Consider the following 12127-nt stretch of genomic DNA (forward strand, 5'->3'; position numbering starts at 1 on the left):
AGATTACCTATTCCACCAATTACTGACTGTCATCATGACAGGTGGAAATTTTACAATATTTTTTAATTTACAAAAAAGAAACTGGAAGAAAAGAAACCAAAATAACATGGTTCTCTCTGGAGAATGGCATTCACAAATTTTTTTTTCTATACTTTGCATATTTTCTGTAATTAAGAAAAACGCTTGTTAGCATTATATTTAAGAAGTTTTAGAGTCCCACACATAGTAAGCATATTTAAAAATAGAAATAATTTTATAGATAATCTAGAACATGTTTTTAAAGTTAATTTACATTTTAAATATTCTCTTAAATATTCATGTGAAAAATTTAAAGCAAGTGAACTATTCCTTAGAATATTCTCCACACTTGATTGGCCAGTAAGTCAAACACATGTTTACCACTTACTCAAAATTAAAAGTGGTTTACGGTAAGCTTGTTAAGAATGTTTTCATTCATTTTGAGATATGTGAGAGCTTTGTGAACATCCTTGGCTTAAAAATTACAATATTTAGTTGACTAGAAACATCGTATAGATGAACAACAAGGTCCTCCTGGATAGCACAGAGAACTGTATATTCAATATCTTATAATAAACCATAATGGAAAATGACACAAAAAGAATACATACACACGAATAACTGAATCACTTCGCCGTACACCAGAAACGAACACAACATTGTAAATCAACTGCACTCCAATTAAAAAACAATTCATCATACATAGGAGAGACTGCTGCTGCCAAGTCGCTTCAGTCGTGTCCGACTCTGTGCGACCCCGTAGGCGGCAGCCCACCAGGCTCCCCCGTCCCTGGGATTCTCCAGGCAAGAACACTGGAGTGGGTTGCCATCTACGTGTACCTAAATAATCACTCCCCCGCTAGAGGCAGGAATGCAAACACATTTGTGGAAACACCACATTCAAATGTTTACCTAAAACTGGTTACTTTTACAAACAGCTTCAAAACACCCAAAGCTAGTTAATTCACGCAGGACTGTTTGCTGATTTTATTATACTTGAAATGTTGGCCAAAGAACTTGTTGATCATGACAATGCTTTCGTTAAGAAACAAAAACAAAACCAACTACACCAAGAGGGCCATGGAATCCCCTTGTTACTGGGGGTGGAGTTGCGGGTACTGCGCCTGAGGCGCCTGGATCCTGCTAATGCCCCCATGCTGCCCATCCCCCAGCTTCTGGGCACCTGTGACCCTCAGCGAGGCCGCCCTGGACTTACACGGGGTCCCCTTGCCCAGGGTAACCCCAGCCTGTGACCGGCTGGTACAGGAAAGGTGTGTGTGTCAGGATGCCCTCCGAAGCATCACTCCCTCTCCAGGGGTCCCCCTGGAATCGGGCAGAAGCCCCCTGTGAGGCTGAGACCCCTGGGACTTGGCTTCTCTCTTCCTGTCCACTTCCTGGACAGCACGCACATTTGTGATAAACCACACACAGGGCCTCCTGAGCTGGAATCAACTTCTCTCTCAAAGTTCAGCTTCTTTAGGGAAAAATGTTAGTATAAAAATTTCTCCTGATTGTACTGAGATGGAACAGGATTTGTTTTTATATCCAAGTCGATTATGACATACGCTGGAGTTAAAGACACTTTACATATTTAGAAACAATGTTAGCTCACTGAGAAATTATGAAGGATTAGAGGGTTAGTGAGAATTAACAACATTTGGGTAAGAGTATATCAGTGATCCATAAATGGACAATCCAGGTCTTTGGTCTGCAGAAAAAGGGCTCTGGGACCCACTCTTGGGGGTTTCCCTTGTAGCTCAGTCAGCAAAGAATCTGCCTGCAATTCACGAGACCTGCAGAAAAAGGGCTCTTCCTGGTCTACCTGGAAGACTCAATATTTGATAAAGTGGTAACGTGGGGAAAAGCAGAGTCAGAGGAAAGGGAATCGGCTCTTAAGAGAAAATTCCCTCAGGCCGTCATGACGTAATAGACCCCTTTTTTCCCCTGCAGAAATGCTTCTCTCTACCAAGTCTGACTAGACATCAGACTCTCAGAATGTTCCTTCTCCCCAGGTAGCACGGGAGAAATGCTGACTGACCCTGGGTGGACTGTTCACCTATTTTACAAATGACAGGATTTATCCTGAAAGATCCCCCAAGATGATCTGTCCAGGAAATGGGAGTGCAGGGGCTGAACTCAACTGGTCTGACTCTGGTGTCCTTGTCTTTAACCGCTGCCCCCAAAACTCACAGCATTGTCTCATGTTTATCATGAGAGGTGCACGCACGAGGTGGAGCAAAGAAGCTTGCCGAAGGCATCAGGTGGTGGTCTAGTTGCTAAGTCGTGTCAGACTCTTTGCGACCCCGTGGACTTTAGCCTTCCAGGCTCCTCTGTCCCTGGGATTCTCCAGGTCAGAATACTGGAGTGGGTTGCCATTTTCTTCTCCAGGGGATCTTCCCGACCCAGGTATCAAACCCGTCTCCTGCATTTCAGGCAGATTCTTTACCGACTGAGCTACCAGGGAAACCCTCAAGGGTGGGTCCCAAATGTATTCTTCGTCTTGTAAAACAAGTTGGCTTATGCCTTCCCTTCCTCTAATTAATTAAACCCTCACAATTAAACCCTCTTGGAGAAGGAAATGGCAACCCACTCCAGTATTCTTGCCTGGAGAATCCCATGGGACTGAGGAGCCTGGCGGGCTACAGTCCAGGGGGTCTCAGGAGTCGGACACGACTTAGTGACAAACCAAACCAATTAAGCCCTGTAGATTTAATAAAAATCTTCTTCAAATAATTTCTCCTGATCCCACCTACACTACAGAGTATTGTCAGGGTGGGTGGCGGGGAGTGTCAAGGAGGTGGCCATGGTGATCGCTAACAGCCCTTGAAAGTCAAAGCAATCTTGACTAGTCCAACCTCCCAACCCTACTTAAAATCTGTTACAAATCTGCCAGACCTCGAGATGAGTTTTGTTTTATTTAAAAAGGCAGTGGCTTTTCTAACACCTGATGAGATTCATGAAGACCAAAAACACCATCCTGAAACAATGAGAATGCTGTTACTCAAAGCATTTCCAGAACTTCAGACGGATTTTACAAATCACACAAAAATAATCAATGAGGGACTTCCCCGGCAGGCCAGTGGTTAAGGCTCTGTGATTCCAATGCAGGGGGCGCTGGTTCGATCCCTGGTCAGGGAACTAAATCCCATATGCTGCAAGGGGGTGGGGGGGAAACACCACCAAAATCACCCAAATAGAAAAAAAATCAATTATATTGTTGCATAATTAAACATACTAATTTCTACTGTTACACCGTTCCATTAGGAAAGCCTAAAGCCTTTCCGTTGGCAGCTAACAGCTTTGTGGTGGTTTCTAGCTTTGCGTTTGGCCCTTCCTAGTCTTGCCCTGGGCTTTTTTGTTGATCTGACTCTGGAAGCCTCCAGTTCTCCACTGATGGACTGTATTAAAAAAAAAAAGAGAAGAAAAGAATAGAATGGAGCATAGAGGAGCAAAATCTGTAAGCAGTCATTGTACCAACATATCTCATACAAAAAGGAAACATGAACACATCAGAGAACTACTAAACTGGGAGGAAGGCAGAGTTTACACATCTTTCGTCCCGGTCACAGTGTTATACTAGATGTGTTGACAGCAGTGGCTTCTAACAGGCCCCCCCCACAGAATCTACCTACCTAGAAGCCAGTGGGCTGTGGATGATCAGTTCTTCAGTTTTCCTTTCTGATACGTGAAATTTCCTCACTCAGCTAATAATCAACCTCTGGAACCTAAATACTATGTTTGTGGTCTCTGCAGTAAGAAGTTTAGTGATTAGATAATTATGTTACCCATCAATTGCTGTTTCTAAACCAACTAGGACTGCCAAATGACAATAGAATTGCAAGCACATGAGTTCAGATGTTCCTAGCATACTAATTATATTAAATGATTAATCAATTTCTGTGGGTGGGGGCAGTGAATTGCCCTTTCCCAGGATTTGAGAGTGAGCTGTGAAGTGTGTGTTTTAGCTGCTTCATTAAATTTGAGTGCTTTGATAATGTGTTTTAAAGATACAGGCTAACTATGCCACCTTTGCAGCAGATTTTTTTTTTTTTTCTTTAGGAAACTTGATCAGTGTTTCCTAGCAGGCCCTAAATTTATTTTTCCCATGTGAAGATGGTTGAAAACTATATGTATACTGATTATTTTCACTGCAACATGAATAACAACAGCTAAAAATCTATGAACAAGCTAAACATCCAACCAACGCTCCCAAGGCTGAACTGGAGGATGATGGTGGGGAAGGATTCCTGGGTAAAGGCTACCACTCTGGGTGAGTCTCTGTGGGGTGGTCAAGACGTAGCTGGTGGTGTGTAGATGTAGCATGTCGCCTCACTGCTGGTATGTCAGGGTGTGTGATGCTTCTAGGACAAACCCAAATAATGCGTATTTTTCTCCAAGTGGTGGATATTTATAAAAGCTCAACTGTTCACAAATATTCAGTTCTCTCTCTTACCTGGTGAAATCTCACTTCCCCACGCTGAACTCAGGTAGAGCCATGGAACTTGCTTCCGACGACTTCCTGAGAAAAGGCTCTGAGCTGGGGCATGGTGTACCATGCTGCCTTTGCCCTTTGCCATGGACAGCTGGCAATGTGCTGGAGTGGCTGTTCCACAGCCTGGTTTCTGGGATGAGGACCATGATCAGCCCTCCATGAACATGTAGGGTTTGTTCAAGAAATAAGCCTTTATAATTTTAAGCCACTGAGATGTAGAGGTTGGTACCTGACTGATGCAATATACCTTACTAATTTCCCTGAGGGATTTCAGAATCTGGAGGTGGAAGGAGAGCTTAGAATTGAAAGGGTAAAACAAACAGTTGAACTTTTGAGAACTTATTCTACATAAGTGAAGTAAAGTGAAGTGAAAGTAGCTCAGTCGTATCCAACTCTTTGAGACCCCATGGTCTATACAGTCTGTGGAATTCTCCAGGCCAGAATACTAGAGTGGGTAGCCTTTCCCTTCTCCAGGGGATCTTCCCAACCCAGGAATCGAACCTGGGTCTCCTGCATTGCAGGCGGATTCTCTACCAACTGAGCTATCAGGGAAGCTCATTCTATATAAAGTCACCTTTAAGAAACTTAAGAGCAGAGAAATGATGAAACGCAGTAACAGTAAGGTAGCAGCCACCTACAATTCATTTAATATAGCATGGTACTTAAAGGTGTATGGATTTTAATAGAAAAATGGCCAAAGGATTACAATAGAAGGTCACCATAAGAAAAACTAAGACAACTATAAAAAGCAGGCTCGACTTCCTGAATTCGTCAGGGTCAAACAAGGCTATGCTATCATAAGAAAAAGTGCAGGTAACAGTCGCTTAATGCAGCAAAGCTTGCTGGTTTGCGCAGGCTGATGGGGTTGAGCAGCTTTTTCTACCATTTTCTAGCTAGGAGATCAGAATCACTGGCCTTCATTGACTTACCAGCTCTTGATTGCCTTGGAAGGAGATGTGTCATTTGTTTTCATGTATTGGCAAGAATGTCATTAAGACCCCTACCTAAAGTACAAGGCACTGGGTGAAACATAGGTCAGCTGTAAGCCCAGGAAAAAAAGCTATGGCATGTGGCTTTGCTTCTGCCACACTCAGAAGAGTAAAAATAAAAGTAGATGACAGTTCTATCAGACTGGACAAGCAGAATCTCTGTCAATACATTCATTTTTTCCCCCTTGCTTGCTATTTATGATAAACTGTTTTTTGAACAGTTTTAAGTTCACAGTTCAATTTCTCATAAACCGTCTGCCCTCACATGCATACAGTCTCACCCATCATCAGTGTCCTCTTCCAGCACGGTACATTTGTTACAGCTGATGAAACAGCATTGCAATATTATCACTAACTACCATAGCTCACAGTAGGGCTCGCTTTTGAAGTTGCACATTCTGTGAGCTTAGACAAACGTATAGTGGTATTATATAGCACTAGAGCATCACACCAGAGAAGGCAGTGGCAGCCCACTCCAGGACTCTTGCCTGGAAAATCCCATGGAGGAGGAGCCTGGTGGGCTGCAGTCCATGGGGTCGAGAAGAGTTGGACATGGCTGAGAGACTTCACTTTCACTTTTCACTTTTATGCATTGGAGAAGGAAATCACAACCCACTCCAGTGTCCTTGCCTGGAGAATCCCAGGGATGGGGTCGCACAGAGTCGGACACGGCTGAAGTGACTTAGCAGTAGCAGCAGTAGCAGAGCATCAAACACCATGGCTTCTGGCCGCAAATTATCCTCGGTGCTCTGCCTACTCATTCCGTCCTCCCTCTGACCAATGGCGACTAGAGACGCAGATGACACCATCCTTATGACAGAAAGCACAGTACTAAAGAGCCTCTTGATGAAAGGGAAAGAGGAGTGAAAAAGTTGGCTTAAAACTCAACGTTCAGAAAACTAAGATCATGGCATCCAGTCCCATCACTTCATGGCAAATAGATGGGGAAACAATGGAAACAGTGAGACTTTATTTTGGGGGGCTCCAAAATCACTGCAGATGGTGACTATAGCCATGAAATTAAGACGCTTGCTCCTTGGAAAGAAAGTTATGACCAACCTAGACAGCATATTAAAAAGCAGAGACATTACTTTGCTGACAAAGGTCCACCTAGTCCAAGCTATGGTTTTTCCAGTGGTCATGTATGGATGTGAGAGTTGCACCATAAAGCAAGCTGAGCGCCGAAGAATTGATGCTTTTGAACTGTGGTGTTGGAGTAGACTCTTGGAGTTCCTAGGACTGCAAGGAAATAAAACTATTCAATCAGTCCTGAAATTCATTGGAAGGAAATATTCAGGAAATATTTCAGGACATGAATGAGTGACTGAACTGATCCTGTTTACTGTCTCCATTATTTTGCCTTTTCCAGAATGTCATATAGATGGAATCATACAGTAATATACATACTGTATATTAACTCTGCCATTCTGCTTCTAGGAATTAATCCTATAGATAAATGAAGATATATGCAAAAAACTTTTTGTAAAAGAGACTGGAAAAAAAAGATATTCAACAGTAGGGGCCACATTAAACAACTTATCAGTGTGCGCTCATAAAAAAGAACAAAGCAGCTCTTGATGAACCGGTATAAAATAAGCTCAAAGATATGCTGTTGTTCAGTCACTGGGTTGTGTCTAACTCTGCGACCCCATGGACTGCAGCGTGCCAAGTTTCCCTATCCTTCATCATCTCCCGGAGCTTGCTCAGACTCATGTCCGTCAAATCAGTGATACCTTCAGAAATATATAACTACGTGAAAAAAAGAAATCAACATGTGTAATATCCTACCATTTGGGTAAAGAAAAAAAAAACATATATATTGCATTTATATACTTATGAGTTATCTCCTGGTGGGAAAAAACATACTGATCACGTTGCCTCCAGAACGGAACTGGAGAGGCAGCAAGACTTCTACTGTAGTCCTTAATTTTACCTTTTGAATTTTTAGCCATGTCAATGTATTACATACCAAACTTTAAATGTTAAAGAGGCCAGTAATTCAGACTGCCACTGGGCAACCTTGGGCAATTGCTTCTTCTGCTTCCTTAATGAAACGTCTCCATCTTCTGGGGTTGTTAAAATCCAACTGCCCTACTGCTGAACAAAATCCTAATCATCAATTGGGGCATATTTGAACCAACTGCTTATCTTTCCAAAGGGTACAACTTACAGTTGTCAGGGAAAGCTTGAGGTGACAGGTATTATCTGATGAGTGTTCCAGCAATACAGGCATTAGAAAGGGCCTGGAGTGCCTGAGAAACTGCCAGGAGTGGGAAGAGCTATTACAGAATGCCGTCAGCAGTGAGACCACAGGGTGAGGCAAGGAAGACCATGGAAGCTTTTCAGACTGTGATCTAAATACAGGGAACCCAGACCTTTGACCTCCCCTCCCCAACTGGCAACCTAATAGTTGGAAAAACAACTTTCAAACAAGTTTTTCTAATTCATGCAAGGACCAAAGAAGTGCGATTAAAACTAAGTACTATCCATTTCCCCTGAATTGTTGACTGTTTCGGCCATCATTTTGTTGCGTCTTCTTGCAGGTTGGTTTGCGTTAAAGCCTACTAGTATTAAATGACAAAAGATAACAGAAGGTCCATTTGTTTTGGTTTAATAGACATTTATTCTGTTATTATATAGTTGAACAACCTCTACACACAAAATATGGTTTAAGATTTTTTTGAGTTGGAAGGAATTTAGGTCTTAAAAGGTTTTGCAAGCCTGTTTTCTGGAAATCACTTAAGTGGGCCTTTTTAAAGATCCTTGAAAAAGAAAAATTGGTTCAAGAAAACCAGCGATTAAACTTCAGTACCAAACTACTTATGAAGATAGCAAGCCAAGAATTGGGGTAATTCCTCTTCTGTATTTTCTACACTCAAATCCACCCTCGGAAACAGAAGCCTAGTCTATGGGAAGACACGATGGAACAAGCAGAATGAGGTGGTAAGCGCAGTCACAGCTGGTGGCCCAGCAAGTCTGGAACAGTGAGGCTGGTTTGAGCAGGGATGGAACTGTAGACAACACAAAGTTGGAGGCCAGCTGAACTTGCATTGACACCAACATGAGTTTTCTCAGTAGCCTTTTAAGAATGGAGTGACTTGACCCTAGAGAACAGACTACACTTAGCAATGATACTTTTAAATATAACCACCTCTATTTCCCCCACCCCCTAATGTGGCTTAGAATTCATGATGGTCACAAACTAATACTACAGATAAAGCATTTAACTTTTTGATCCAGGTTTTTCCTACCATCCTACACTTGAAAGGGATCTGATGAACACCAAGCCCCCAATCCTAACATCACTACCGTACAAACCTTAGAGCTAGTAACTACCCCCCGCCACTTATCTAATGTTCAATTTCCATCAGTTTTAATCGACACCAATGTATATACGACCATTTTGCATGAAGTTCAGTATTCTACAGATCCCAAAGCCTGAACCAGGAGCTTTATATGAACTTCAGTGGTACCATGGAGGCCAAGGCAGTTTAATTTAGGTAAACCAGGATTTGATTCATTTGTCAGAACCCTCTTGCAACAGTTCTATTCCATTCTCTTAAAAATGGTGGCATTACTTTTTGCTTTTCAGAAGGAGCAGTTACACAAACGTAGTATTAGATTAAGCCTAAATGTAGGTCCTAGTCAAAAATTTCGTTATTTTTCTGCATATGATCATGAGAAAGATCAGGACACCCTTCACATTTTCAAGGAAAATCTAACCGAAAACATTGTCCCTGCCAAACTCCATAAAACTGCAGAGCATTGCATCACCCCAATAAAGCTGCAGGTCTCATCACATGCATCAACAAATCTACAGGGTTAAGTTTCTGTACTCCTCTTTTACAGAATTTTACACCTATTGTACCAAACAGCATTTTAAACACGGACACATCAACTCCCTAATAAAGCAAAAACAAAGGCATTTCCCTTATTAAAAACAAGATACACCATCACTTCATACACACTTATATGTGTAAGTGTAAGTAACTTCAATAAGTCTTCAAACATTATTGCACTTTTAACTTTCATAATTTGACAATGCATTCAATGAAGCAATCTGCAGACAACTAGTTTTAACAGACAAATTAAAAAACACTTTTAAGCAGACAAGAACGTCCTAAATTGTTTATTAGATTAAGAACTTTACAAACATTACGTATATTAGCGGTAGCGGTGGAGCTGGAGAGTATTGCGCCTTCTCCAAGCTGCACGACGAGAGCCACCGATAGTGTGGTGGAACTTGTGGCCCTTGCCCAGGCCGCGGCTCTTTCTGCCTGCAGACGTCAGCCCCCGCATCTCCCTGTGCTTGTGGACTGGTTTGGTGATCCACTGGGTGTCAGGGTTTCTTCTGATAGCTTTATGGAATGGATCAATGAGGATAACCTCAAAGAATTTGTATGTAGAATCTTCACCAACCCAGTAGGAATTCAGGACCCTCAGGGCCCCACAGTGGCGGCCAGCGCGCTCCTAGGACAGGAAACAAAGGCCCCAGTCAGCCTTCCACACGTCCCAGTAGCACATAGACAAGAGAGTAAGCCTTCTGACTTAAACTACTCAAACACTGAGCATCTCCCCACAGGCTGGGACCCCACAAAGGAAGACTTAGCTAGAAAATAACACAGACATGCTTACTTGAGACCTTTCTCCTACTAGCTTCTTGCCAATTAAGGTGTGAATACTAGTATCTAGCTAACCAAACTTAGGATTCTGGAACCCAGCACTTTTCTAGTACAAGGAAGTGTTAGCAAACTTAAGAGAATTCTGAAGACTACAAAGGTCTCTTCCATGGCCTTCTATGCCTTTTAAAACAAAATACTTTTAGCTTATAGCGGGCAACAGGCCCATGTTGGACAACCTCTTCAACAGAGCATAGCTTAATTTACTAATCAAGAAACACAATCATAACAAGTAACACCTGGGGAGACTTCCTCTTTAAGATGTTTAATTGCCCTTTAAAAGCTTAGGCTCCACAGGTTCACATTAATTTATATGACCTATGGGAGATTCCCAAATGAAAACTAAATTCTGGTAGCAACTCAACCAGATTGCACGTTTGTGCTTAGTCGTTGTCTTTGCAACTTTTTGTGACCCCGTGGACTGTAGCCCACCAGGTCCCTCCATCCATGGGATTTTTCAGGCAAGAATACTGGAGAGGGTTGTCATTTCATCCTCCAAGGGATCTTCCCCACCCAAGGATCAAACCTGCATCTCCTGCGCTGCAGGCAGATTCTTTACCACTTAAGCTGGGGGGAGGGAGGGGGAAGATGGGCGAGAAACCCTTTTCTGTATCATGTCAGAACCTAATTCCACGTATTTATTTGTGTGTTAGAAAACGGGAATTCTATCACGACAAACCAAACTGGATGACATCTAACACAATGTTATGTATTTCTCTTCCCCTTCAAAAGGCTTTATCTTCCCACGTCTCCAATTTTAATGTTGACGGGGAGTTGTCTTTAAAAAAAATACTTCATCTATAAAGGTCTTGCACTTTTCCCCCTAAGTAGGTGTTGGAAAAGATTTACTGAGGTTAGTAGAAATAAAAATCACCAAACCACATGTCAAACACAACAGGGCTCATCTAGGTACAAGTGAGCCACCTAACAGCAGCCCAGATCCTTCTCCATCACCTCCAGGAGGTGACCAACAGGCAAGCCACTCAAGAAGTCTCTTACCTCCGCAACCGACTGCAGGCTTCGAGCAAACTTGAGCTGGTTGACACCATGGTGCACAGGCTTGCCGTAGGTGGCACCCTTAGGAACGGGGCGTTTGCGGCCCCCGCGGCGCACACGGATCCGGTATATGACATAGCCTGTTTGAGAGGACGACAGGGAGGCCGTGAGGGCGGAGGCCTCGGGACGGGTTTCCCACGCCGCCACCTCAGGCGCCCCCCGCCCCGGGGCCCCCCTCACCTTGCTTGGCCTTGTAGCCCAGCCTGCGCGCCTTGTCGGGCCTGGTGGGGCGCGGGGCGCGGTGCAGCGCCGAGAGCTGGCGGTACTGCCAGCAGCGCACCCGCAGCAGGAAGCGCATCACGTCTGACTGCTTCTTCCTCCACAGCTCCTGGATGTACTTGTAGGCGCCCATGTCGGCTCACCCTGGGGATACGCGGGCGTCAGACAGCACGCGCGCCGCGAGCAGCCGTCCGCCTCAGCGCCCGGCGGACACAAGGCAGGCTCGGGGATGGAGCGGCGCGGCGCGGGTGAAGACGCCTACTCCTCCCGGCCCGCCGGCCTCGCTTTCGAACGCCCGAGACCCGGCTCCCCGCACCTCAGGCCCCGCGCCTCCCTCCCCGCGCCCCGGGCCCAGCTCGGGTCCGCGCCGCCATCACCGCATCCCCTACCCAGCCCGGTCCGGGGGGCCGCCTCTCCGCGCCCCGCGCTACCCCGCGTCTCAATCAAACCCGCGCCGCGCAGGAGGCAGGAGAAGCTCCCAGGACGCAGGGCCCCCGAGCCTGGATGGCCGACGTGGAGGGAGATCGGCGGCGGATGAAACCGCGAATATCCTGACACTGCCTACCTGATGGCTGCCGCCTGACGGAAAGGAGTGAACCTCTCTCCCACAATCCCTTTGGCGCTCCGCCCCCGACGACAGCAAGCCTCCTTCCGGTGGAAAGCGGCGGAGGCGC

The 12127-nt window shown here is 44.7% G+C and overlaps 1 protein-coding gene across 3 annotated transcripts; it reads right to left on the bottom strand.

Annotated features, from left to right (window-relative positions):
• Positions 1-8098: 8098 nt before the first annotated feature.
• Positions 8099-12082, bottom strand: RPL15 (ribosomal protein L15). Of its 3 annotated transcripts, XM_065947047.1 has the most exons (5): positions 12019-12082; positions 11415-11597; positions 11178-11314; positions 9654-9969; positions 8099-8603 (listed from the first exon to the last, which is right to left on the bottom strand). In XM_065947047.1, exons 2-4 carry the CDS (start codon positions 11584-11586, stop codon positions 9664-9666), a joined length of 615 nt encoding a protein of 204 aa, XP_065803119.1. In that variant the 5' UTR covers positions 11587-11597; positions 12019-12082; the 3' UTR covers positions 8099-8603; positions 9654-9663. The 3 variants fall into 3 exon arrangements, with proteins under 3 accessions (XP_065803119.1, XP_065803117.1, XP_065803118.1); XM_065947045.1 differs by having other exon boundaries at positions 8099-9969; XM_065947046.1 differs by lacking the exon at positions 12019-12082 and adding an exon at positions 11843-11867 and having other exon boundaries at positions 8099-9969.
• Positions 12083-12127: the final 45 nt, after the last annotated feature.

This window comes from Muntiacus reevesi, chromosome 10, assembly GCF_963930625.1.
Source record: "Muntiacus reevesi chromosome 10, mMunRee1.1, whole genome shotgun sequence".
Classification (NCBI taxonomy): Eukaryota; Metazoa; Chordata; class Mammalia; order Artiodactyla; family Cervidae; genus Muntiacus; species Muntiacus reevesi.